We start from the raw sequence: 25,938 nt of genomic DNA on the forward strand, positions 1-25,938 counted from the left end.
AAGACAGAAAATTATTGATTGACCACTTATCTAACTTTTTGTAATGGTATAAATCGCCTAGGCGTTTAGTTTCTGAGAAAAAAAAACTTCGCACTTATAATAATAAGTAGGATGTCAAGATAATTACCACCGTATTATAATTATTAATAATAATTAATAATAATAAAAATAAGGGCGTAGGGATGTGACGACCCCATCGCCCACGGTTAGAATATCTATTGTCTACGTGACAATAGATATTCCACCCGTGCAATCAGTCAACCCGCAGGACACCTTGTGGCGGGGTGTCGGGGAGTAGCGACCCCGCGGGAACCGAGTGCTCCCGGGGGAGGCCCCTGTCTTCATCTCCGGCTCGCCTTCACCGGCCGGTCGGAGTGAAGCCTGACGAGGACAGGACCCCCACCTCTGGCTTGCCTTAACCGGCCGGCCAGAGTGGAGTCGCGAGAGCTTTTAGCTCGAAGGGTGGATGCGAAGCGTAAGTGGCGAGTGGGCACGTGATGCTGGACCCTCAGGGAGCGCGTGATCGTAGTTTAAAGTCCAGGGACGCCTCTCCACCCTTAGCTGCTCACAATATGTTGCCCCCTTGTCGCACTATTGCAGCGACTTATTTCGGGGGCCCATACAGTGAGAGGGCGAGTCACCACCTGCCAACAATTTTTTGCTATATCTTAGTAGAAAGGCAGGTGCCATAGTCTTCCATAGTCCTTAATTCCGGTCCATTAACATCCCATTCCATAGCCCAGTTTATTTTATTCCCTTATCTTGCAATAGTCCTACATCGGCCGCGGACTGCCTAGGGCTGTATCTCTATAGTGCAGTCATGGGCAGGCTGCGGCTGGAGTCCCACAACACATTAAAATTCTCGAAAGGGCCTCTGCGTGTTGGATCCGTGTCCCCACGTAAGCCTTCCAAAGATCCGGGTACCGTCCTTCTGGTGGTACCCGAGTATTATGGAACAGAGAAACATAATAAAAATAATAATATTACCAAATTTGTCCTAGATTGGTCCTAGAAAATATATTATGGTTTATGGCAATGACATGATGCACAAACAATTATTATTAATTAATCTTAATGAGACATTGAGAATTGAGAAATATCAATTTATACAATAACTAGCAAACCTCGCGAACTCCGCTTCGCCACCAGAGACACCTTTTCTTTGCTATAAACCTCACGTAACCCGAGACCTTTCCAACGAATGCAAAACCGTGGAAATCGGTTCGTGCATTCTGGAGTTATAGCGTCAGGAAGGAAGGCCCGACTTATTTTTATATACCTAGTAGATAAGGTTTAATACAATAGATCTGTTTAGAACTACATATAATATAATTTACAGTTGGTCTTAGTCTTAGCAGGATAATATTAATTCTGTCCGATTACGTTTTTAACACGCTTTTATTAGCTTCACAAATCACCTGTATGTGTTAAAAAATAGCGTAGAGTGAGTAATGTAGACGGTAGACCCAGAAACCGTTTAGGAAAGAATATTGAGGTAGGGGAGGTAGAATAAACAATAAATATGCGTAGGTAAAAAAAGATGGAGTAGTTAACTTTCTACTTATGCATAGTAATTTTCCGATATTAAAAAATTCGTAAATCGTAACTAACTCAAAAACTAAAAGTTTCATACAAATGAAATTTCAGATTTAGGTTGCATAGGAATTGTCCTATGTCGTAGTTTTTATTGTGCTTAGCTATTGAGCTCAAAAAAGCACAAAAAATAATTTACGTATATAGTTTGGTTTTGTAGACAGAAATATAATGTTTGTGTTTAGTGTTTATTTATATTATCTAACGAGGAAAAAACGATTGCAATCTATTTAAGGAACTATTATCGTCAACGGTTTTTTTTGTATTAATAAAATATGAAACTCATCATGACTAAGACAACGTGACTGATAAAAAAATATTTACAAGCAAATTATATTATACTAGTGGTCCGCCCCGGCTTCGCCCGTGGAACATATTTCGCAATAAAAAGTAGCCTATGTCCTTTCTCGGGTATCAAAATATCTCCATACCAAATTTCATGCAAATTGGTTCAGTAGTTTAGGCGTGATTGAGTAACAGACAGACAGACAGAGTTACTTTCGCATTTATAATATTAGTATGGATGTAATAATATTATGTCATGATGACAACAAAATATATAATTAAGGTTAGGGCTTATTTGCACTAGCTTCATTAATAATTTTTTCTTAAATTTTCATCAATCATGATGTAAATTATGCTGTACGTGTACTAGTGTACCTACTAGCTTTCCGCCCGCATTTTCAAAGAAAGTCCCGCATAGTTCCCGTTCCCGTGGGATTTTCGGGATATCTTAGGTGATAATCCAAGTTACCGTCTGTATGTGTGCTAAATTCAGCAAAATGTCATTGTAATCGGTTCTGTAGTAGTTATTTGCGTCAAAGAGTAACAAACATACACAACAAACTTTCGTATTTATGAGTAGGATAGGATTATGGCACATGAAAGGTGGCAAGTAAATAACATTTTCATAAAACAAAATGATTTTAAAGCCTTGCAGGTGCAGCAATATTTAAGAAGCAAGAAATGATCTTCAACGGAAAGGGCTGCATGTAGGGTGGGAATAATTTAATAGCTTTTGATTACCTTGTGATATTTACTGCAAAAATGCAACATAAGCGGTTATGTCTTCTGATCGCTTTTTTTTCCTTTGGTATTAAGGAACCCCAAAAATAAATCTTTAGGTATCGTAAAAACTTTGAATGTCGACATTTCACCCCCATTAAAAATTACAACACCAAGCAATATAAGTCGCAAATGTGCAGGATAAAAACTTTAAATTCCTATGATTTAATATCAATAGTTTATCAAGCTATAGCTATAATATGTGATAGGAGGCTGATAGACAACCTTTGCTTGCATGGTGCAAACTGACGTACCTACTGTAGTCTGTACAACGCCACCAAGCTCTTAGGTATAGCGCCCGGCAAACTTCTTGGCCAAAAAGTAGCGTGGTGGGAAAGCTTGCGCATATAAAAAAGTAGTAAAACTTGATGCGCAAACTTCCCCGATCACGCTCCTTTTTGGCCAAGAAGTTTGCCGGGCGCTTTACTACATTATAGCATATTGAAGTCATTCTTCAATTTTTCACCGGTTTATGATTTATTTATGACAGGAATGGGAACTTTAGGGGAAGCATAATATTATGTACCTAATAGGTTTCTAGTGTAAGTTATGTATGGTTGATTTAAGTATGATTTGACGGAATATTTCGTAAATAAATTGAAAATAAATACATGCATATAAGATAGAGCTTCAGCAATAACTAACTTTAAATACATCTTAGATAGAGATATCTTTCAAAAAATTTTCAAGGTCGAAAGTATTTTGAGTCACTAGTAGGCACATTGGTAAACTAATTATAAAAAATATGACTCAGTATTCAATCAGGAGCAGTTATTTTAACATGTCTATTATACGGAAATTAAATCGAAATAATATAATCATACCTTATTGCATACCTCATACTATAACTAAGTGGTACGTTATCTTATATTATTTTTACATTACCATATGGGTCCGGCTTAAATGTTTTTAGATAAAATATTCTGCTGTTAATATTTATAACTAGCTGCCCCAGCAGTCGTTGTTTTGCCCTATTTCCCCTTATTGTTTTCTCTTCATAAGAATCTTCTTTGCGCCGAATGGTTAGGGAGCCAGGTGCAAATTTGGTTAACTATTTCCTCTCAAGAGATAATTCGTCAGATGCATGAGAGTATAGTATTATAAAGCCTCGTGAACGTCAGCTGGCGCTCGGTTGGGGGGGTGAGCGGTTGTAGCCTCCCACGCACATAGGAAAAAAAATACATTCATTCATTCATTTCCTCTCAGCTAAAAATTTGTCAAATTGTAGCTAACCCAATATCTCAACGAAAAAAAATAGTCAGCTGGTTACAACATGGTGTATTATACGTCAGCTGGTGTCTCGAACATGAAAGTTAAATTTAAAGAAAAATTTATTTTCCGTTATTTCCTCTCAAACAAAAATTTACCTGATGATAGCTTATATGTAACTGTGGATAAATATATATGTCAGCTGGCTGTATCTTGGTGGAAAAACCGTCAGCTGATACGGGAGGCTACAACCGCTCTTCCCCCCAACCGAGCTCCAGCTGACGTTCACGAGGCTTCATAATACTATACTTTGATGCATTTTACTAATTACCGCTTGAGAGGAACTTGGTCATAAAATCTGCTGCTGGCTCCCGGACCAGAATAAGTCTGGCCAGTATCGAGTTTTTCGCTTAGCAACACATTTTTTACATTAGAAAATATTTTTTTCCAATGATATCTTGACATATTTTCTCCTTGCAGCAAAAATGTACGCCATATCACCACATTAAATCCTTCTTCTCAATCGCTAAAACCTTTTGAGGAAATTCCTGGATTATCGTCTCTTCCATTTATAGGACCGTTGCGACACTTTCTTCCTGTTATTGGTTAGTAATAAGGTACCATTAATTTGGCTACCAGTTATTTAATAATATTATTATATATGTACCTATATATTTAGAATGTTGTAGTATATTATTTATTTGATAGGTACCGTGGGACCACAAAAAACGTTGTATGATTTGTGCAAAGTTCTATACAAATTTGGCCCTATTGTGAAACTGGATGGTATGTTTGGAAGGGCAAATATGTTAATATTGTATGAGCCGGAGCACTATGATCAGGTATGTGCTAGAAAATATTAAAAAATATATTTTACTTGCGTGTAAAAAGTTGACTACTCAATTTGTCCTATTTAACAACCTAGGACAAGGATAAAGGAACCACATAAATTAATCTTAATTTATTAAAATGTATACATGACACCAGCATTTTTGCATGAAAAAAATTGCAACAATGTACTAAATAATGGTATATTATGCTTTTCAGGTGTACAGAGCAGAGGATGTCAATCCATCTCGCCCGGGTTTCCAGACATTGGTATACTACAGAACAGTGTTGAAAAAGTCGAGATTTGGCGGAGTGCAAGGACTCACTAGTGCGTAAGTTTGAAGAGAACATTTCTGAAGAGATGTAAGGGCTTTTTGTCAGGTAGCGGCTCAACGGAACACAGTGGTGTTTCAGTCAGTAAGAGTCCGACATAACCCACGCTGGCTCCTTCTCTGGGGGCCGTGGGCATCTATGCAAGATTTCTCTAATTAAAAAAAGGCATAACAGAGTAAAAAGGAAAAACGCATGTCATTTTATAGATCTGGTTGTGAACATACCGTATGTTTTATTTTGAAAATTGCCTAGAGCCACCCACGACCCGCGATCGTGGTTTAAATACCTACATATTTTATTCAAAGACAAACACATTTTAGTTGATGATTGATTCACAATACCTATATTTCTTGTATTTCAGTGAAGGTTCACAATGGCGCGATTTTAGAAGTAAAGTCAATCCGATATTTTTAAAACCGAAACTGGTAAAACTTTACGCACCAGCACTGAATGATATAGCAGATGACTTTATTTCCAGGTAATGTCTTAGAAACTATTCAAAATGCTTAAATGTTGAAAATGTATAAGGACCATATACTCGCATAGATATGTATGATAACTATAGATACAATTTGTAACGTTTGTGAATTTACAGATTACTTAAAAATGCTGACAACAGTGAAATATTGAATGCGAAATTCCATGACGATATAACAAGATGCTCCTTGGAATCAATAGCTTTCGTGAGCTTAGGAAGTCGAATAGGTTGCCTACGGGACAACTTGACGGAAGATGATCCAGCTTTAGCATTGATCACTTGTGCGAAAGAAATTGTAAAATACGGTTGGGAGTTAGAGTTCAAACCAAATCCTTGGCAATATATACGGACACCGACATTTTATAAACTTATGGACACTTATGAACGGCAGTGGAAGTACGTCTTTTCCATTATTTAAACATTTGAGAATTATTATCATGAATTATTATTATAAGTTTTAATTTTATTTAAGGACAAGTGCCTTATTCATAAAGGAGGCTCAAAGGCAGATTAATGAACGAGGCCATGATATTCCAGATGAGGACAAAAGCATCATTGAAAAGTTGCTAGCCATCGATGAGAAAGTTGCTATCATGATGGGCAGCGAAATGTTAATAGCAGGAATAGATTCTGTACGTGATTTTTTACTAATTTCTGACAAAAAACAACTAAAATTAAGATTTAGATATTTTAAATATCTGTGGTTTGAAGCAATGTTGATTCGTAAATATGAAATATTTGACTTTTAAGGTGGCTTTCGGTGTCACCGCTCTGTTGTATCATTTGGCAAGTAACCCTGACGTCCAGAAGAAACTTCGCGAAGAAATCTATTCATCGACGCAGAGTAGAAGATATTTAAAAGCATGTATCAAAGAGTCACTGAGACTACAACCTGTCGTATCTGTCAATATACGGAGAACTACCAAGGAACATATCGTTTCTGACTACCATGTTCCTGCAGGGGTAATTTCTTTTAATTCGAAAACTAATTGTGTGTCACACAAGTTCTGTTATGAAAGTTACAGCATTGAATTCCCTCAAAGGAAATTAAGTGCAGCTCATTAATAATATTGTTTTCTCGTTTATCAATATGTATACTAGAGTATTTTAACCAAACACTTGTCGGTTTTCAGATTGATATCCTATCCCCGAATGAGTTTTTGAGCAAACTTGAGAAACATTACCCAAAAGCCACAGAATTCATACCAGAGCGATGGTTGGTCGAAAAGTCGGACCCCTTATATCACGGCAACACTCATCCCATGGTCACTCAGCCCTTCGGCTTTGGGGTGCGCTCGTGTATTGGGAGAAGAATAGCTGAGTTGGAGATCGAGATTCTAATAGAAAAAATGATACGGAGAATGAGCGTGGAGTGGACGGGACCTCCGCCGCTAAAGATCACCATACTCACGAATTCTTTTAAGGAACCTTATCATTTTAAGTTTCAGCGTATTTAAGTATCATTGACAATGTTGAATAATTGTGAGGGATGTGTACGAGGAATGTGTGCCAGGAATGCGTGCGTGATACTATGTTTGATAGTTATAATTTTTGTTTTGTCTATTATTTTCCTGTGACCGCGCCTTCTTGACTGTACTTCTTGTTGGTGTCAAATAAAATTATGTCTATCTCCTTGAGTTTATAAGTATTTATTTTCGTATTATTAGCACAGACTAATAATAATATACTACGTATACAAGTATTAGTATTACCTTACATCATACATGCCGTACCGTACGCGTATTTGAAAGACAATAACACTAGATTACACGTGATGTAGGTTTCCAATATTTTTTCAATAGGAAGTCTTCAATTTTATCATCTAAAATTTACCATCGTACAATAAGACTTTTGAAAAATAATTCTCTAGAGGACACACAAATGATTAATCACGTGAACCGGTTGAGAACCCACCATCATTTTTTACATATTTCAACAGAACAGTTTCCGAAATATTTTAGTTGAGTGCGGTGGGTTCTTAAAATGGGTATTCTTAACTTTAATATTGAAGTGTATTGAAATAAAATATGTAACGGTTTTGTTTCATCTTCTATGTTATAGACAACGGCAGTATACGAATTTATTATAATATGTAATCTTATTTTATTAACATAAATCAATCGTTTATAGATAATATTCAATCAATCGCAAATTCACAAGGTATCGTAAAGGTGCAACATCATCATGTAGCTATGCTTTATCAATTGATAGAGATATCATTCGAATATTTTTCAAGGTGAGGATCGTTACCTTGAATGAGTGGGCACATTAGTGAACCAAACATTGGACGCAGTGTACAAGTTTAAAGTTCTAATTTTAACATGTCTGTTATACGAAATTTAAATCGAAGTATATTCATACCTCGTAATATAAATCACGGGTATGTTATTTTTTATATTATTTAATATTTTTACATTAACAGATAGTTAAGTAAGACGTAAACTGTACTTATATTTTTAACGAAACTTTTGGGTTTGAATATATTTTTTGTTAAAACTTATTCGTCGATTATCCTAAGTATTACATATTTTGATCGACAATATTTTTTTACCTTTACAGGAAGTATATACGCAATGTGACCACATTGAATTCTCCTTCACAATCGCTAAAATCATATAAGGAAATACCTGGTTTATCGTCTCTACCATTTGTAGGACCCTTGCGCCACTTCCTCCCTGTTATAGGTTTGTAATTAGATTTACTTATCTGTTATAGGTTTGTAATTAGATTTACTTATCTGTTATAGGTTTGTAATTAGATTAATTAGACCTACATATCTACTATTAATTGTATAACCATATTTAATATAGTTACTTTTATTTTGACCTTATTGAAAGGATATCGAATTCCTCTAATACAGGATGTCCCGGAAATAGTGTATGTACTATATGATCAATGAAAACAATTTATCAGACGCTGATGACAATATACGACGTAAAAATGATTTAATTTAAGCTGAGTGTTTGCCTCTCTTCAACTCCTTTTGCCCTTTGCCTCTGTTTTGCGGAGCCCACACAAACTGCGCTATTATAAGCGATCATTATGTCTATGAAAATTGAAGACATTCCTAATCGCTTGTCGTCGGATTTTTGTCAGACGTACGGAGTACACAATACTTGTACATGCGTCGAGAATGTTTTAGTATTGTTTACGTATTGAGTAACATAAATAGGTTGCACTGATAGTACACAACTTCTGTGGCAAATTGTAGAATAGTACGAAATATAAAAGTTTGAATGTAAATATTTTCTACATTTCGTAATAAAGCTTTTTCAATTACATATTTTCTTACATCGATAAATACATGAATTTCCAATAATTACATATTTAATTAGTTTTCCTTTAGAATATAGGGGAATACAACAAAAATTAATGTCATTTTGCATTTTAGGTACCGTGGGACCGCAAAAAACGTTATATGATTTGTGCAAAGTTCTATACGACAAATTTGGACCCATTGTGAAACTGGATGGTATGTTTGGAAGGGCGAATATGTTGATATTGTATGAGCCGGTAAGTTTATGTGTTTAGAACACTATGATCAGGTAAGTTTATATTATTTAATCAATTACCCAATTGGTCTACAAACATAAAAGTGTAAGGATAAAAGGTAGGCCGTTGGTAGGTATTCATTTGTAGTACGAATCAGTAATATCCGTATGCTTTTATTTCACGCCGATCCTCTGTGCGGGTACCTTACCTGTAAGAACCGGCTCTAATTCATATCTATCTAAAATAAAAAAAATAACAAAAAAATAAGCATGCTTGAAGGACCAAAAAAAATTGTTGTTTTATTCAAAATTTTAAAAGATCTGACAATGTATCAAGTAATTATATGTGCTTCCTAGATATTCAGATCAGAGGATGTTACTCCATCTCGCCCGGGTTTCCAGACGTTGGTATACTATAGAACAAAATTAAAGAAGTCAAGGTTTGAAGGCGTGTATGGACTTACTACAGCGTAAGTTGAAATGAACGTACCTACAAATTTTGTCCAGTTTTTAGCTCACTTACAGAATTCATATTTATGTCAATCATACATAGTTTCACATCTATTTATTATATTTCAGTGAAGGTTCACAATGGCGCGATTTCAGAAGTAAAGTCAATCCGATATTTTTAAAACCAAAACTGGTAAAACTGTATGCACCAGCGCTGAGTGATATAGCAGATGACTTTATATCCAGGTAATGTTTGACGACGACTTTTTAAACTGCGAGATTATACAACTTCCCTACGTCCAATCAATCCAATACATCCAATTATTATACATAATTCTTTATGACAACTATAAACCATTAGGAGTATATCTCTAATACGATGAATTTAAACACACTTTACAGATTACTTAAAAATACGGATAACACTGAATTAATGAATGAGAGATTCCAGGACGATATAACAAGATGGTCGTTGGAATCAGTAGCTTTCGTTGGTTTAGGAAGTAGAATAGGATGCCTTCGAGACAACTTGACGGAGGACGATCCAGCATTGACGTTGATCAGATGTGCGAAAGAAGTTGTTGAATACACTTGGGAGTTGGAGTTCAAGCCAAATCCGTGGAAATATATATCGACACCGACATTCCGTAAAATCTTGGGCACCTACGAACGTCAGTGGAAGTACGTTTTATCACAATTTATTATATTATTGCATTGAGTTCATTAAAATCTACGTTTGTTTGAATATAGGGATTTAAATATGTGAACCTTTGTATTGCACGCCTCATAAGCGAAGCGTTGAGGTGGGTACTACTGTCACTTCGCGCAAAACATCTGATTTTTCAAACTTAAAATGTCTTTATGTATCATACATTGCACTTGTAAGATAATACATACACACACATATTAAGAAAAAACACTATTTTTAACGTTCATGATATTTTTGATGTCATTTTTGTTATTTAAACTAGTTAAAAAACAGTTTAAAAAAGTTCTGTCTTGGACGTCCGTGTGTCTGTATGTGCGGATCCTTTTTCTTGTTAACACGATAGCGACCGAAATACTTTACTAATCGAGTCTTTTTTTTTCTCTTACGCTTGAGTATGCTCAGGAATAGAACCCTTTCATTTTTCAGGGTCTGATTCGATGTGGTTTAATTGTTATTAAATAAACAAAAATAATAATTAATAAATATTTATTAAAAAAAAATTATGAGGCGTGCACTTTTGGATTTTCCAAATTATTTTTTTATTACAGTACAAGTGCCTTATTCATTAAGGAGGCTCAGAGACAAATAAATGAACGAGGACATGATATTCCAGACGAGGATAAAAGTATTATTGAAAAGTTGCTAGCAGTCGACGAGAAGGTTGCCATAATGATGGCCAGCGAAATGTTATTAGCAGGAATAGATTCGGTAAGTGTTTCTAATTTCTATACGATGAGACAAATATAGTTAATCTATAGTCTATACCGTTTGTCAGACTTCTCTTATAGCGGCAGTACACATGGGGCCAAGGCGTTGGGCCAACGTGTTGGGAAAAAATGAAGGATATCAAGATTCCTGTTCACACATTGGCGTACTGATCATTCTGCATTGGCGCTTCAAAGATAGACGTAGTCCGTAGAAGTTCTTGCAGCCGCGGCAATTTAATTATATACAGTGCGTTTAATTATTACGTACATGTGCATCAATAACAATGAGTGTACTCTGCCGTCTGCGATGATACCATTTTCCAATCTCTATTGTCCTTTTTTTATAACTGTATAAATAAAACATTATTATGTTTAGATTTTTTCAAATGTTTAAAATGTGTACATTTTACATTTAATTTAATTTTAACTACTTACCTATAAAACGAAACTTTAAAGATTAGATTTTAGATATTATTTTATTAAATGATAATATTATTTATGTAATAAAGCACAATTTGATCAAAATAATGCTCATTGTATATTGTTATTTAATTTTTAAGAACAAGTAACTTTTTAATACTATTTTACTCATTTTATAAATATATTCATTTTTTTATCGCATTGTATGAAAGTTAGATAAGAAAAACATCTAGAATAATATAATAAATAGAAAATAGAACATCTAATTTATTGAGTCATATGGTTTTATTTTTGTGTAGTTCATGCCGTGGATTCCAAATTATTCCTTCATGTCGATACAAATCTACGAATTGTAAAACCTCGGCGCCGCCATCGCTATCGGAACATGGTTAAACGTAAATTTCATTGACGCGCAACGATACTGTCTCCGCTGACGAGTAACAACAAACTGAACAAGACACCAACGTGTGAACGCTGTTTGTGGAGCGCGCCAAGATCCTTTGATGTGTGCACAAAAAACCGACAACATTCGGTTGGCCTGCCAATATTGGCGCCAACTAGGCTAATGAAGCCAACATACCGCCAAGTAGCTCTCTACACGTTGGCCCAACCCGTTGGCCCAACACGTTGGCCCAATGTGTACTGCCACCATTAAATCTTGCTTAAATCATAACGAAATTTCAAATGACAAACTGAACAGACTAAATTACAATTTAAATTTGTTTATCTATTTATTATCCAGCATTTTGTTTATCTATGGCTTGAAAAGTTGAAATTATGTAAAGTGATTGAGGTATTCTTATAAACAATTTTTTATAGGTGGCTTTCGGAGTTACGGGTCTATTGTATAATTTGGCAAGTAACCCTGATGTCCAGAAGACACTTCGCGAAGAAATCAATTCATCATCGTCTAGTAGAAGATACTTGAAAGCATGCATCAAAGAGTCACAGAGAGTGCAACCGGTCGTGTCAGCCAATTTACGAAGAACTACCAAGGAACATGTCGTTTCTAACTACCATATTCCTGCAGGGGTAATTTCTTTTAATTTACATATACCACTTTCACTTCACATTGCACTGTAAAATACTGTAATGAAAGTTTTACTCCATTGAATTCATTCAGAGGTATTTCAATACGCAGTGATCATTTTACTCTCATTGATATTTATCAATATCAAGAGAGTCAATAAATAAAATATTTATCGGTTTTCAGATTGATATCCTATCTCCAAACGAAGTTTTAAGCAAAATGGAGAAACATTACCCAAGAGCCACAGAATTCATACCAGAGCGATGGTTAGTCGAAAAGTCGGACCCCTTATATCACGGCAACACTCATCCCATGGTCACTCAGCCCTTCGGCTTTGGGGTGCGTTCGTGTATTGGAAGAAGAATAGCCGAGTTGGAGATTGAGATTCTAATAGAGAAAATGATACGGAATCTGAGTGTAGAGTGGACAGGCCCGGAACCACAAAAGATCACTAGAGTCACGAATACCTTTAAGAAACCATATCATTTTAAGTTTCAGCGTATCTAAGAATTATTTATATTCCCACTCAAACGAATATATTATTATGTACGACAATAAGGTACCTATAGTTAGAGTAGCATTTGTGTAAATGTATTTATCAGTTGAGTAATCACGTGTGTGATATGTCACGATGACTAAACATAATGTAAAAAAGTAAATGTCGGATTTACTTTTATATACTTAGGTGCTTTTAACCACTATAACTATGAAAAACAATTAGTATCAAAATAATGTCATACATTCTGACCTTATCAAAGATGATAGAGATTATGACCATTGACCATATGACCTAATTAAATAAAACTAGTAGGTAGTCTAAATTCAACCTATATGTATGTATATGTGATGTGTATGTGTGTGTTTGAAATTAATGGTAGTGTGTGTAATGCATTTAGGGATTCGTTGATAAACAGTCAACATAAATAAATTTATGGTGGAGTGAAGGCCTGAAATTTTTAGGCTTTAGATTTTAAGTAAATCTTATAAATGATTTTGTGTTTTTTACTTCGTGTAAATGGATGAAAAGTATTATTTTTGTGAAAACAAAATAAGGATATAAATAAAAGTTGTGAAAGGCTGAATAAAATTGTTATTTCATTATTTTTTGTTTTGTTTTGTTTTTTTTCTTAATTTATTGGAAAATTGAGCGAATAATTAAAATTATAATAAAAATGGACTAATTTGGACACTCTTGCGGTAAGGCGGCCTTAAATGTAATTTTCTGAATACAAACAAAGCGCCAAAACTATAGTAAGGCTTGGCTCGCCAATTGAACTTTTTTTCGTAGGACTTGTAAATTTGAAAATTTTGAGAGACTTAAAAGCCCCCTCCCACTTCCCGAACTCGAATTGACCGTAATTTATTTTTCCTTACATTTTTATCATATTTTCCTCCTTTTCTATAGTAGAGCCATTTTAATAGGCAACATTTGACAGTTCAACAAAATTCAACAACGTAACCTAGTAACGACAACATAGAATAACATGATATTTCGTTTTGTTAGAACTGCACATTTGCTTATCTTTTTTCAATTACGATTACATATTTATAATAATAATGACCGATGCAACTAATTTTAAGATTTGATTTTACTGATAAACCATTCTAAACATAGTAAACATTTTCTTATTTAAAGAACTGACGTCGCTACAATTTTGTGTCAATAAACCTTTTTTCTTTATAAATACCAGAGACGTTACTCTAAAAATCGAAATCTGACATCTAGAATCGAATGCATTGGTTACTTGGGAATAAAAATCATCATAAATTATTGACATGTGTTTCAAGTTCGATTGACAATTGTTTCAAGTCCGTATCGATTAATTCGCTTTAATCGATGTTTTTAAGCAGGTTACCACCCTATGAAGATAAAATTGATAGACGTCAAATGTTGCCTATTAAATTGGCTCAACTATAGTGGGTTTCATCCTACTGCGATTTTTTTTCACTTTTTATTATTTTTATTATATTGACGTCGAAAATGGACACGAATTTTAAAAGAGAAGAGTACTTACTATAAAAAAAATTATATCTCCAATTATTGTATTTTATTAACGATTTTAAATTTTAATGTAATGTCAACTAATTTAATATATAAAACTACCATTTTAAAAACGTATTCTAATTGCCTGTATTTGACAGTTTACGTGACATTTTAATATTATCGTGTAATACTTTATTGGACGGATAAGTTTTATCCAAGTATTGAAAAATCGGCCCTAAATCGTGTATAATATTATATACGCGCACAGCTTCAGTATAGGCACCTTTATGTTAATAATATGATGTATGTAATGTTGTGAGCGTGTTTAGAGATGTATCTCTCAAATATTAGTCAAGGTCACGATATTATTTTTAGTGATTCGGCACATTGTTAACCATGCTTTATTATTGACGCAGTATACAGATTATAGCTGTGTATTAAACATGTCTCTAATACGGAATTTAAATCGAAATATATTAATACCGCGTAATATAAGTCAGGGGTACGTTATTTAATAGTTTGTTCTTTATATTCAGAAATGGTAAGTAATATAGGGAAATGGTTTTGGTACCGGAATAAGACAAAATGTATTAATGTCATTGAGATATACATATATGGAGACGACACCGCCTACATCACTTATGTTCCGCTCAACATACGCCACATGACGTATGTTGAGCGGTTTTTTTTAATGGTTTTAAAGTGAAACGCATCAAATATGCCTTCGTGTATGTTACGATATTGCACAAATAATACAAATAATACGGAAATGTGCAAAGGAATAACTTTCATCGGTAAGAACCTAACTAGATAATAATTTTTAAAACTTAGTTAGAGCAAAAAAATGGCGCACAGATTTTGTTCGTGGTGTCTCCTCCATACGTAGTAATATTATCTCAATGATTAATGTAGATTTAAACCGGCAATATTCGTATTTTACGTAGACTTTAATATATTTTACCACCTCGTTAAATGAGTAAGTTATGTTTTATATAATATAACATTACTTCTGTATTATATGTGAATTTTTGATGTGCCTAATTTAAAAATGATTTTGATAGGTTTTATAATCCATGGAGAAATTCGTAAAAATTAACTTAAGGCGATGTCATAATCAAAATTTAAATTATACCGATAATTTTTTAATGAGTGAGTGAAGAAACAAAAAGCAGACCGAATCAAAATATTTCTTTTTTATAAAATGTGCTTGGTTTAATCGTTCTTTTTTAACTGACAGGAAAAATGTGCGCAATACCACCACTTTAAATTCTTCACAAGCGCTAAAGTCTTATGATGATGTACCTGGATTATCGTCTCTTCCAATTATAGGACCGTTGCGCCATTTTCTCCCTGTTATAGGTTAGTAATAAGGTAGCATTCATTTATATTCACTAATTTCAAAGGTGTATTCCTTTTTACCAGCGGAAAAGTCTATGTTATGTTGTGTTTTTTAGGTACTGTGGGACCACAGAGAACGTTCTATGATTTGTGTAAAGTTCTATACGACAAATTTGGACCAATTGTGAAATTAGAGGGTATATTTGCAAGGGCGAATATGCTGATATTGTATGAACCGGAATTGTATGACCAGGTATGTTCTAGAAGATATTTTAATAGTTATGTAAGTTGCATGTTAAATATATTATATAAGTTGATCGACTTTCTTTAAAATTTAAATGACATAAGTAATTAAATTACTGGATGCAGAAGTAGAGGAGTTTCACTATCTAAAAGTAATTCTAGTTGTTATATTAAAAGATGAAATAAATATATAAATGCTTTCTAGGTGTACAGAGCAGAGGAAGTTAATCCATCTCGCCCAGGTTTCCAGACGTTGGTATACTACAGAACAAAGTTAAAGAAGTCGAGGTTTGACGGCGTGTATGGACTCACTACTGCGTAAGTAATGTTGACTGTTATATTAGTATGGCTATGGGATTTAGCTCTTAAATGATGAGCTTTCTTCTGAAAAAATGTCTAGTGCCATTTACGATCGTATTTGAAACAATGACAAAATAATTCTGAATTCACAATAATACATATACTTCTTATATTTCAGTGAAGGTGCACAATGGCGCGATTTCAGAAGTAAAGTCAATCCGATATTTTTAAAACCGAAACTGGTAAAACTCTACGCACCGGCATTGAGTGAAATAGCGGATGACTTTGTATCCAGGTAAATGTAAATAAATAAAAATGTAAAGTGCTATAATACATAGTCTGTTAGTCTGTATATTAAAGTGACGTACAAGTTACGTGTACTATAGCATAACCGTCCTTACAATGAATTTAAAGATTTGTCGATTTACAGATTACTTAAAAATGCTGATAACAGTGCAAAGCTGAATGAAGAATTCGAAGACGATCTAACAAAATGGTCGTTGGAATCAATAGCTTACGTGGGTTTAGGAAGTAGAATAGGATGCCTACGGGACAACTTGACGGAAGACGATCCAGCTTTGATGTTGATGAGATGTGCGAGAGAAGTTGTAGACTACACTTGGGAATTGGAATTTAAACCAAATCCATGGAAATATATACCGACACCGACATTTTTTAAAGTCATGGACACATACGAACGGCAGTGGAAGTATGTCTATTTCACAATTTATAAAACTCTTTATGTGCACCTTTAACAGTAAAGTAAACTAGTAGTATTTATAAATAATATTTCAATATCTCTATAATTTATAGTTATTGCTTTTTTATTATAGTACAAGTGCTTTATTCATAAAGGAAGCTCAGAGGCAGATAAATGAACGAGGCCATGATATTCCAGACGAGGACAAAAGTACAATCGAAAAATTGCTAGCAGTCGACGAGAAAGTTGCTATTATGATGGCCAGTGAAATGTTATTAGCAGGAATAGATACAGTAGGTGTCTTTTATAATATAAATACTTTATTGAAACACCTTATTTCTGAATCTGCAATGGTAATTTGAACATTCTAAACACTAACTACTAAACCGATGAAATATAATTTCATATTTTCAAACTCAAACTCAAACATTCATTTATTCAATTAGACTACTATTTAGTAGCACTTTCGAATCGTCATTACATAGTATTTTAACATTTACCACCGATTCGGAAAGCAGTATCTATGGAGAAGAATCGGCAAGAAACTCCATAGTTGCTCTTTTAAATAATGTCAATAAATTTACATAATATGTAACTTATATCTACCTAACTACATAATATGCCAAAGAACTGTCCTGTGGTTTTTACGCGACAACCCTCCATGGGTCTTTATCGTCCATATATTCCTGAATACTGTAGTACGCTCTCTGAACTAGTACATTTTTTATGTAAGTTTTAAATTTAGTACTACTAAACTCTTTAATATTATGAGGAATTCTATTGTATAAGCGTATACCTTGACCCATAAATGAATTTTTAACTTTAGCTAATCGGAAAAATGGCATTTCAATTCTATACTTGTTCCTTGTGCCATAATCGTGTCTATCTCCTACTCTTGTGTGTAAGTCAGAGCTTTTGTGTACATGCAAAATATTATTAAATATATACTGTGATGGTACAGTAAGGATACCAGTATTCTTAAAATGATCTCTTAGTGAGTCCCGAGCACGTAAATTATATATAGAGCGAATGGCTCTTTTCTGTAAGATAAATATAGTTTCTATATCTGCAGCCCTGCCCCACAGTAGAATTCCATAGGACATAATGCTATGAAAGTAGCTGAAATAAACCAATCTGGCCGTATCTTCATCGGTGAGATGCCTTATTTTTCGGACTGCATATGCAGCAGAACTGAGCTTACCTGCAGCGGTGTTGACATGGGCTCCCCACTGTAGTTTCTCGTCCAATGTTAACCCTAGAAATACAGTAGACTCAGTAAGATGCAATACCTCCCCGTTCAAGGTAATGTCTCTGTTCAACTTTTTTACATTAGGAAGTAAAAATTCAACACAAGTGGTTTTTTTGGCATTTAATAATAAATTATTGGCAGTAAACCATTCAGATATGTGTAAAAGAGCACTGTTCACTTCGTCAACATTTGGGTCATGCCTATCCACATTAAAAATTAATGAGGTATCATCTGCAAACAGAACTATTTCACACCTATCCTGCAAATAATAGGGAAGATCATTGATATATACCAAGAACAAGAAGGGACCTAAAATTGACCCCTGTGGAACACCAATGTTAATTGACGCACCGCTAGAACGTTCTCCATTAACAACTACAGTCTGTATCCTATCATGCAGGTATGACGCTATGAGGTTCTGGGCTTTTCCTTTAATTCCATAGTGATTAAGTTTACGTAACAAAGTACAATGTTCAACGCAGTCAAATGCCTTGGAGAGGTCACAAAATATCCCTAGAGCATTTTTTGAGTTTTCCCATGCCTTATATATATGTGTTAGAAGTGCAACTCCAGCATCTGTGGTTGAGCGCCCCTTTGTGAAACCAAACTGTTTGGTGTGCAGTAAATTATTATTTGCAAAATGACTACTCAATTGGTTTAATATTAACTTCTCGAATACCTTACTTAATGTTGGTAAAATAGAGATAGGTCTATAATTGTTACAGTCTTCTTGATCGCCCTTCTTAAATAAAGGTATAACTTTACTAAGCTTTAGTAAATTAGGAAATGTACCATAGTCACAACACTTGTTAAATATGGAAGCTAAATTTTTCGCAATATTTTCTATTATATTATTAACTAAATTTACGGACATTCCCCAAAGATCACAAGTATTTTTAAGATTAAGCGTCTTAAAGGCAGTAACAATATCATTAGCAGTTACGTGTCGTAATTCAAATAATGTACTGCACTCCGCAACATGGTCCCTCAAAAAGGTCTCTGCAAGTGCTGAAGACGAATTTAAACTATTAGTAATAGTAGCAGGGACACTACTGAAGAATTCTTCAAAAGCAAGCGCAACATCAGCACTTTTGTCAATAACCCTGTCATTATTTACAAGTTTTATGGTATTACTTGATTTGCTTTTACCCATTTCACCATTAATAATTGACCAAACTGTTTTAACTTTATTATCAGAGTCGCGTATTTTTTCTTTGATATACAAACGCTTTGCAGTGAAACAAACTTTTTTAAAAATTTTTGAGTAATTTCTAACATAACTAAGAAAAGATGGGTCTTTATTATATTGCTTCATACCATATAATTCATAAAGAATGTTCCTGCACCTATGTATACTAGCTGTCGCCCATTTACTAAATGGTAAATCCTTGGTAATATTTAAAGATTTAACTTTAAATATTTTTTCAAATTCTTTATGTACTAAATTAAAAAGATTTTTAAACATTTCACAAGGACTATTAGGATAGGATTGATCATTTAGTACGGGCAGGTTTTTATTAATATTATTCCTAAATTTATTAATGCCTTTTTTAGTTATAGGCCTAACATTAATCCTTTTAAATGTAGGTATGCAATCCCATTCAAAAACTACTTTCTGGCCACAGTGATCCGAAGTCAATGTATTGAGAATATTTTTCTCTAAACAGATGCAGTCACAGTATATATTATCAATACAAGTTGCAGAAGTAGGTGTAATTCGTGTGGGTTCGTTAAAAAGTTTATATAGATTAAATGACTGAAACAAATTAACAATTCGTGTAGCCGTTTGTGTTTGTAAAAGTAAATCAATATTAAAATCACCACATACTATAACTTTTTTTTTACTCCTGCTTAGACGCTTTAATATTTCTTCCATGACTGTCTCAAACATATTATAGTCACTGGAAGGGGGTCTATAAACGCAAACAATAATATAACGCTCCAGCTCCACACAGGACAGTTCAATGGTCCGTTCTACAGAAAGACTAACAATGTCAGTTCGTTCTTTACATTTTACACTATCATGTACAAAAATAACAGAACCTCCGTGAATAGCCTGTGTCCTAAAGTATATACTTTTTAATTTGTAATTTTCAATATTTACTAACGACTGACATTGTTTAAGCCAATGTTCTGTTACACAAAATATTTTAATATTGTTATCATTCAGAAACAATTCTATTTCTAACAATTTGCTAGCCAAGCCTTGAATATTTTGATGCACAATGGAAAAAGACTGCTTAGCTGTTGTCTTATATACTAGTTTAAATCTAGCTTAGGGCTAGATTGTCTGTCTACACTTAATCTAGGTTGATGTATAAAATTACTACTACATAAAATTATAGTAGATCGATGGTCTGATACCGAACATGTACCAGACTGGTTAATATTATATGCTATTAACATAGCAAGTTCACGCTTATATCTATATGGCAGATACACTGTATTCTTTGTCAAAGTAAAAGATGTAATACATGAGTTAATGTCAAAGTAAATAAATGCATCACGATGATGATTTGTTAGGTTATACAATTTTAAATTCATATTATGAATTAATCTATTTTGTTCTTTTGTCAAACCAGGTAGGTATGGCAAGGTACACAACATAAATTTACATTTAGTCTTACTACTAATATCTAACATTTTTTTTAATCCTACATCAATATCCTTATTATTTATATTTAAACTGTCCCCATATAATATAATTACAATATTATTCTTATTAAAGCTGAAATGATCCAGTGATTTGATTATATATTTAAATGAACTGTTAGGCGTACAAACATTAGTAACTTTAAGCCCTAAGTTGTTGAGCATAGCGCCAAATCCCTGACCAATATTATCTGACAACACAATTATTTCCTGCTTTGAAAGGTATTTAGTATTACTGGTTGGAATTGTGGTAGTGGGTTTAACACTATGTATGTCTGTGTAGTCAGGCTTATGGGGCGACGGTTGCTCATTGTCATTGTTTGAACACTGACATACATATTTTTTGGTCAGCGACTCAAAACGATCCATATTCTCATTGCTCAACTTAATAAGATAATCTGCCTCTTGTATATGCTCATTAATTTGCATTTGGGCAGAAGAGTATTTCTGGTTCACATCAGTTAACATTTGACTTAAGGAGTCTATCTTCTCCTTAAGTTCAGTTGTTTCTACATCATATAAGATTTTATAGTATTCTAGATCCCTATGATATTTATCTAACTCCTGAACAAGGTTTATGTTGTCTTTCTTTAGTTGAACTATCTTTTTTAACTATCTTTTTTAAGTTTTTACATACATATTCCCTCCATTACATATTTCAAATGTTTTAAATATATGTGGATTGGTCATATTATGTTAAATTAACTCCAATAAGAAACGTTTTACTTTTAAGGTGGCATTCGGCATTACGGCTCTATTGTATCATTTGGCAGTTAATCCCGTCGTCCAGAAGAAACTTCGCGAAGAAATCAATTCATCTACCCCTAGTAGAAGATATTTAAAAGCATGCATCAAAGAGTCACTGAGACTAGAACCGGTCGTATCAGTCAATTTGCGGAGAACTACCAAGGACCATGTAGTTTCTAATTATCATATTCCCGCAGGGGTAATTTATTTTTGAAGTTTTATATACTAATATTATTAGTTATTTTTGATCGCCTTTCTGTATCACAACATCGTAAAACACTGAAATGGAGTGTTATTATCGGTTTTCAGATTGACATCCTATCTCCAAACGAAGTCTTAAGCAAAATGGAGAAACATTACCCAAAAGCCACAGAATTCATACCAGAACGATGGTTGGTCGAAAAGTCGGACCCCTTATATCATGGTAACACTCATCCCATGGTCACTCAGCCTTTCGGCTTTGGGGTGCGCTCGTGTATTGGAAGAAGAATAGCAGAGTTGGAGATTGAGATTTTAATAGAGAAAATGCTACGGAATATGAGTGTGGAGTGGACGGGACCTCCGCCGCAAAGGATCACCAAAGTCACGAATACTTATAAGAAACCTTATTTTTTTAAGTTTCAGCAAATTTAAGTATTACTCACATTTCCACTTATACGAAGATATGTACGACGATTATACAGTTAGGGATGCATTTGAGTAACTCTATTTTTTTGTTGAGTAATTGTATATGCGTGAAATGTCACAATGACAGTGTGAAAATCAAATACATAAAATGTTATAAATACATACATACATGTATGTTATAAATTCGAGCCTCTTAATACAGAGCAAACAAAGAAGAACTTATTACTATGAGATATTTATTGTACAAAACATTAATCATCATAATTACAATGGTTTTCTATACTTAGCTTGTATCCACACTCGGTACATAGTCAATTTTTTACCTCTATTCACTTGTAGACGTCGATCGATTAAATTCTGTTCTTCCAAAAAGCCAGCACCTTTGAACAAATTGGTGATTTCTTCTTGTGTGAAAAAGTATACTAGGGTTTTATCTCCTCGGGCATAGAAATTGTCGGATATACACCGTCCTTTTTTGAAGCGCAATTGCGCTAAATCGTACTTTCCATAATCTCGAAATACAACCAGACCACCAGGCTTGAGGTATTTAAAAATATTACTTATTACGCCACTCATTCTAAAATAAGAAAATGAAGCTTTAAATATAATATAAAAATAAATTTAAGCATAGCAGAGCCTTAATATTGCCTGTATTTTTGATTATATTTTTATTATTTAAATACATTTAATTTCATGAAAGTATGTATTTTTTTCTTCTCTTAGGAGGTAATTTAATTTTTTCGTAAAAATAATTTTATTTATCCAAGTGTGCTTTGCCTGAACATTTAAAAAATTGGTTTAAATTCATATTATAGGAACTTTTTATGTGATAAATTATCTTTGAAAAATATCGAAAACACAACTCACTTGTTAGGATCAATCGCCGAAAGCACAAATATTAATACAATAATATCAATACTGTTGTCTTCAAAGGGCACATTCCAATCTTTTGTCGTAGCATCAAGAACAAAAACTTCACACCTCTTCGTATCATAGAGTTCATTTTCTTTCATAATTTCTATAGCTTTGGAGGAGAAGTCACAGCCATAGATAAAGAGATTAGGGTCTCTACTGTACTGAAGTATGGGAAAGATTGTGTTACCTACGCCACAGCCGATTTCGAAGATATATCTTTTAACACCTGGTTCTAAATTGGTATTCTGAAGTTGTACTCCAAGGTCATTCACACTAGAGTCACTGGGGTACACTCGGCAAGGAGCTGAAGTGTTGTCAGGGGCTAATTCTGGAAACTCGGTGAACAGCCAGTGCCTGTCTTTGAAAAATCTGAAAGAATAGAAAGGGATTTTTATTTAGCATGTTCAGCTTGTAGTACATTGGGCATGATTATATCATCCATATATTGGGGTAAGAAATTATTTCTCCAAAGAAGTGACAACTGACAAGTATACACACAATTATCATTTTTAATTTATTACATATTTCAGTTATTCACCCATGTTACTATAGGATTTTTTATTACAGTCCAATAGTTCTTGAGATTAGGGAACTTGAACAAACAAACTCTTCTGCTTATATTATTTGGTTTAAATAAAATAATTAATGAATATTACCTATTCTGGTGGATATCATAAAAATCATCCCAGTGTTTATCGGCATTTTCTTCTAAATCTTTCAAGGTATCTTCAGAGAAAGTTACAAGGGAGTTTTGTTCAACTTTCTCCTGGGCTGCTTTCTCTTGTTCCTCATCCCATTGCACATTATCCCTGGAAGAATTTTTTAAATATGTAATATGTATATTATATGTATTTTTTTCTGTTTACTTTTTTAAATTAAATTCGTTCGTTCGTTCATTCATTTCAGCCGTGGGACGTCCACTGCTGGACAAAGGCCTCCCTCAAGGATTTCCAGTACGACCGGTCACCGGCGGCCTGCATCCAGCGGCTCCCTGCCACTCGGACCAGGTCGTCTGTCCATCTTGTGGGAGGTCGTCCCACGCTTCATCAAATTATCATATTATTTTAATCCATCAGTCCCCGGAATCACAGACACAATAGAAAATCTATTGTGTCGCGCCCCGATCGGGGCGCTCGGTGGTCAATGGGTTAAGATATATTCAATCAGATTGGTACAAGATTTAATAGATATCTGTCTCATAACTTTGATTACACATCTACTAAATAGTATAAAATACAGCCGCTGCCTGCTGACTGTCCATTCCTATGTATGTATGCTTAGATCCTTATAACTACGCAACAGACTTTTTGGTATTTTTAATAGATAGAGTAGGCCCTGAGGTAGGTTTATAAGTATATTACATGCATAGTTCCACATGTGTGAAGCCATTTAGCTAGTTTGTTTATAAATTTCAACTATAGTTACGATAGTAGATACCATGCATTGAAAAGATATAGATCATTGCGATCTTGGAGATATCTAGATCCACCTGTAGGTTTCTTTCTGTGCCGGGTACTTTCCAAAGCAACTTTATGTACATCTTGTACTTTCTTACAGCTTCTAATTGAAATATTAAATACAGTACCAAGCGTTATGTTTAAACACCTCGTCCACATTTTCAAGCAGTCTGTTGCCAAATTGAGGTCTTTTGTCTTCTTCTTCCATTTATCTACTTGATTCAAAACAAATTGTGGAAGGTTTCACTTATTTTTATTCGATAATACCTATAGACTATAGTGATGAATATAAACATAACCTCTAAATTCTAAAACCATGTTTTGACATAAGAATGACAGACGACAGTGAATCATGAACGTCATAATCATATGGGACATGTATCACAGATTAGACTACAGATACAGATTACTATAGACTTGAATAAAAATATACAGCATATGAAACATTCAACTTAGCTTTTCCATTTTGATTTTATTGTATTATATTATTTCTTCAAATAAATTTTCTAATTGCTTCTTAAGGGGGGTTAGGCGGTCAGCGAAAATTCAGCTATTCGGGCCTGAGGTAAGGGGTGAGGGGGTCCGCATTTAGTATGGAATCAACGTGCTCAAAACTAAAAATCGTAAGCACCATTCACATTTTTATCAAAAAGTGAATGAAAATATTTATTTTCTAAATCTAAAACAGTCACGAAATCGAGAAGGCAAATACCTATGTATTTATGATTTTATACGAATTATTATCGTAAAATACGGTTGTAATGAACATTTATATGATATTTTAGAGTTAACTTCAGGATTTTTTTTATCGAGCCAAATTTTTCTAATCGTGTTTTGGAAACAGTCATCCCACACATACGTTCTGTAATACTTAAATATTAGAAATTTCAGTGCGAAAAAACTTCAATATTTTCAATTATAGCTGTACGTGCATTCCTGTGCATTCAATGTGAAATGTACAGATGCAGGAATGATTTTGAAGAAGACATTTAAAGTAGAAGTTGAGTCTAATTAAATAAGAATCACACTTAGAGAATTACATAATATATTAATATGGCAAATGAAATTGGCAAAAAAGCTTTATGAATTTTGTACTAAATATTGAAAGTTTTATCAAAAATCGTGCAGTCGTTTTTGTTCAATCACAATATTATGTAGTATGTTATTGGGTTTCTTTTTTTTATATGATTAGAGGACACATTACATAAAGATACTAAAAATTCAATTCAAAACTTAATAATAAACTCTATAAATTAGGTACCTTATCGTATAATAACCTACGTGATTCTTAATTAAGTAAATAATAAACTCAAATAGTCTAACTTTACTTGAAAAAATATGTCCCTAGGACCTAGGTAATTCGATATGGTGGATTGAAATGTATTAAAAAATGTTGTAGATATCGTAATTCCA

The 25,938-nt window shown here is 33.8% G+C and overlaps 3 protein-coding genes, 1 long non-coding RNA gene and 1 pseudogene across 9 annotated transcripts in view; 3 read left to right on the plus strand and 2 right to left on the minus strand.

Moving 5' to 3' along the window:
• The first annotated feature begins 2,495 nt into the window (after positions 1–2,495).
• LOC149903246 (cytochrome P450 CYP12A2-like) lies at positions 2,496–7,219 on the plus strand. Of its 3 annotated transcripts, none has more exons than XM_090108600.1 (9): positions 2,496–2,585; positions 4,348–4,472; positions 4,576–4,709; positions 4,915–5,027; positions 5,390–5,506; positions 5,624–5,902; positions 5,979–6,138; positions 6,257–6,469; positions 6,640–7,219. In XM_090108600.1, the coding sequence occupies exons 1-9, from the start codon at positions 2,560–2,562 to the stop codon at positions 6,961–6,963; spliced, it is 1,491 nt and encodes a 496-aa protein (XP_089964726.1). In that variant the 5' UTR covers positions 2,496–2,559; the 3' UTR covers positions 6,964–7,219. The 3 variants fall into 3 exon arrangements, with proteins under 3 accessions (XP_089964726.1, XP_089964725.1, XP_089964727.1); XM_090108599.1 differs by lacking the exon at positions 2,496–2,585 and adding an exon at positions 3,035–3,513; XM_090108601.1 differs by lacking the exon at positions 2,496–2,585 and having other exon boundaries at positions 4,253–4,472; positions 4,557–4,709.
• Positions 7,220–7,681: 462 nt separating this feature from the next.
• Positions 7,682–13,414, plus strand: LOC149903247 (cytochrome P450 CYP12A2-like; annotated as a pseudogene). Its single transcript, XR_016457400.1, has 9 exons — positions 7,682–7,886; positions 8,066–8,190; positions 8,898–9,051; positions 9,355–9,467; positions 9,577–9,693; positions 9,850–10,128; positions 10,705–10,864; positions 12,103–12,315; positions 12,497–13,414. The product of XR_016457400.1 is annotated as a cytochrome P450 CYP12A2-like (transcript).
• The window catches only part of LOC149903248 (uncharacterized), a 309,864-nt gene continuing 295,458 nt past the window's right edge, over positions 11,533–25,938 (minus strand). The window contains exon 2 of the long non-coding RNA XR_016457401.1: positions 11,533–11,940. This is a non-coding gene — a long non-coding RNA (uncharacterized LOC149903248). The remainder of the gene's footprint in view (positions 11,941–25,938) is intronic.
• LOC149903249 (cytochrome P450 CYP12A2-like) lies at positions 14,581–22,393 on the plus strand. Of its 2 annotated transcripts, none has more exons than XM_090108798.1 (9): positions 14,581–14,600; positions 15,535–15,656; positions 15,752–15,888; positions 16,084–16,196; positions 16,357–16,473; positions 16,609–16,887; positions 17,012–17,171; positions 21,513–21,725; positions 21,836–22,393. In XM_090108798.1, the coding sequence occupies exons 1-9, from the start codon at positions 14,596–14,598 to the stop codon at positions 22,157–22,159; spliced, it is 1,470 nt and encodes a 489-aa protein (XP_089964924.1). In that variant the 5' UTR covers positions 14,581–14,595; the 3' UTR covers positions 22,160–22,393. The 2 variants fall into 2 exon arrangements, with proteins under 2 accessions (XP_089964924.1, XP_089964923.1); XM_090108797.1 differs by lacking the exon at positions 14,581–14,600 and adding an exon at positions 14,613–14,799.
• Mettl2 (methyltransferase-like protein) lies at positions 22,373–24,839 on the minus strand. 2 transcript variants are annotated; one of them, XM_090108800.1, is made up of 4 exons: positions 24,654–24,839; positions 23,725–23,877; positions 23,021–23,437; positions 22,373–22,730 (listed from the first exon to the last, which is right to left on the minus strand). In XM_090108800.1, the coding sequence occupies exons 1-4, from the start codon at positions 24,731–24,733 to the stop codon at positions 22,418–22,420; spliced, it is 963 nt and encodes a 320-aa protein (XP_089964926.1). In that variant the 5' UTR covers positions 24,734–24,839; the 3' UTR covers positions 22,373–22,417. The 2 variants fall into 2 exon arrangements, with proteins under 2 accessions (XP_089964926.1, XP_089964925.1); XM_090108799.1 differs by having other exon boundaries at positions 24,506–24,832.

Source organism: Colias eurytheme, chromosome 13 (assembly GCF_061535395.1).
Source record: "Colias eurytheme isolate Ceu_HAF_F1 chromosome 13, ilColEury1 Martin Lab GWU primary, whole genome shotgun sequence".
Classification (NCBI taxonomy): domain Eukaryota; kingdom Metazoa; phylum Arthropoda; class Insecta; order Lepidoptera; family Pieridae; genus Colias; species Colias eurytheme.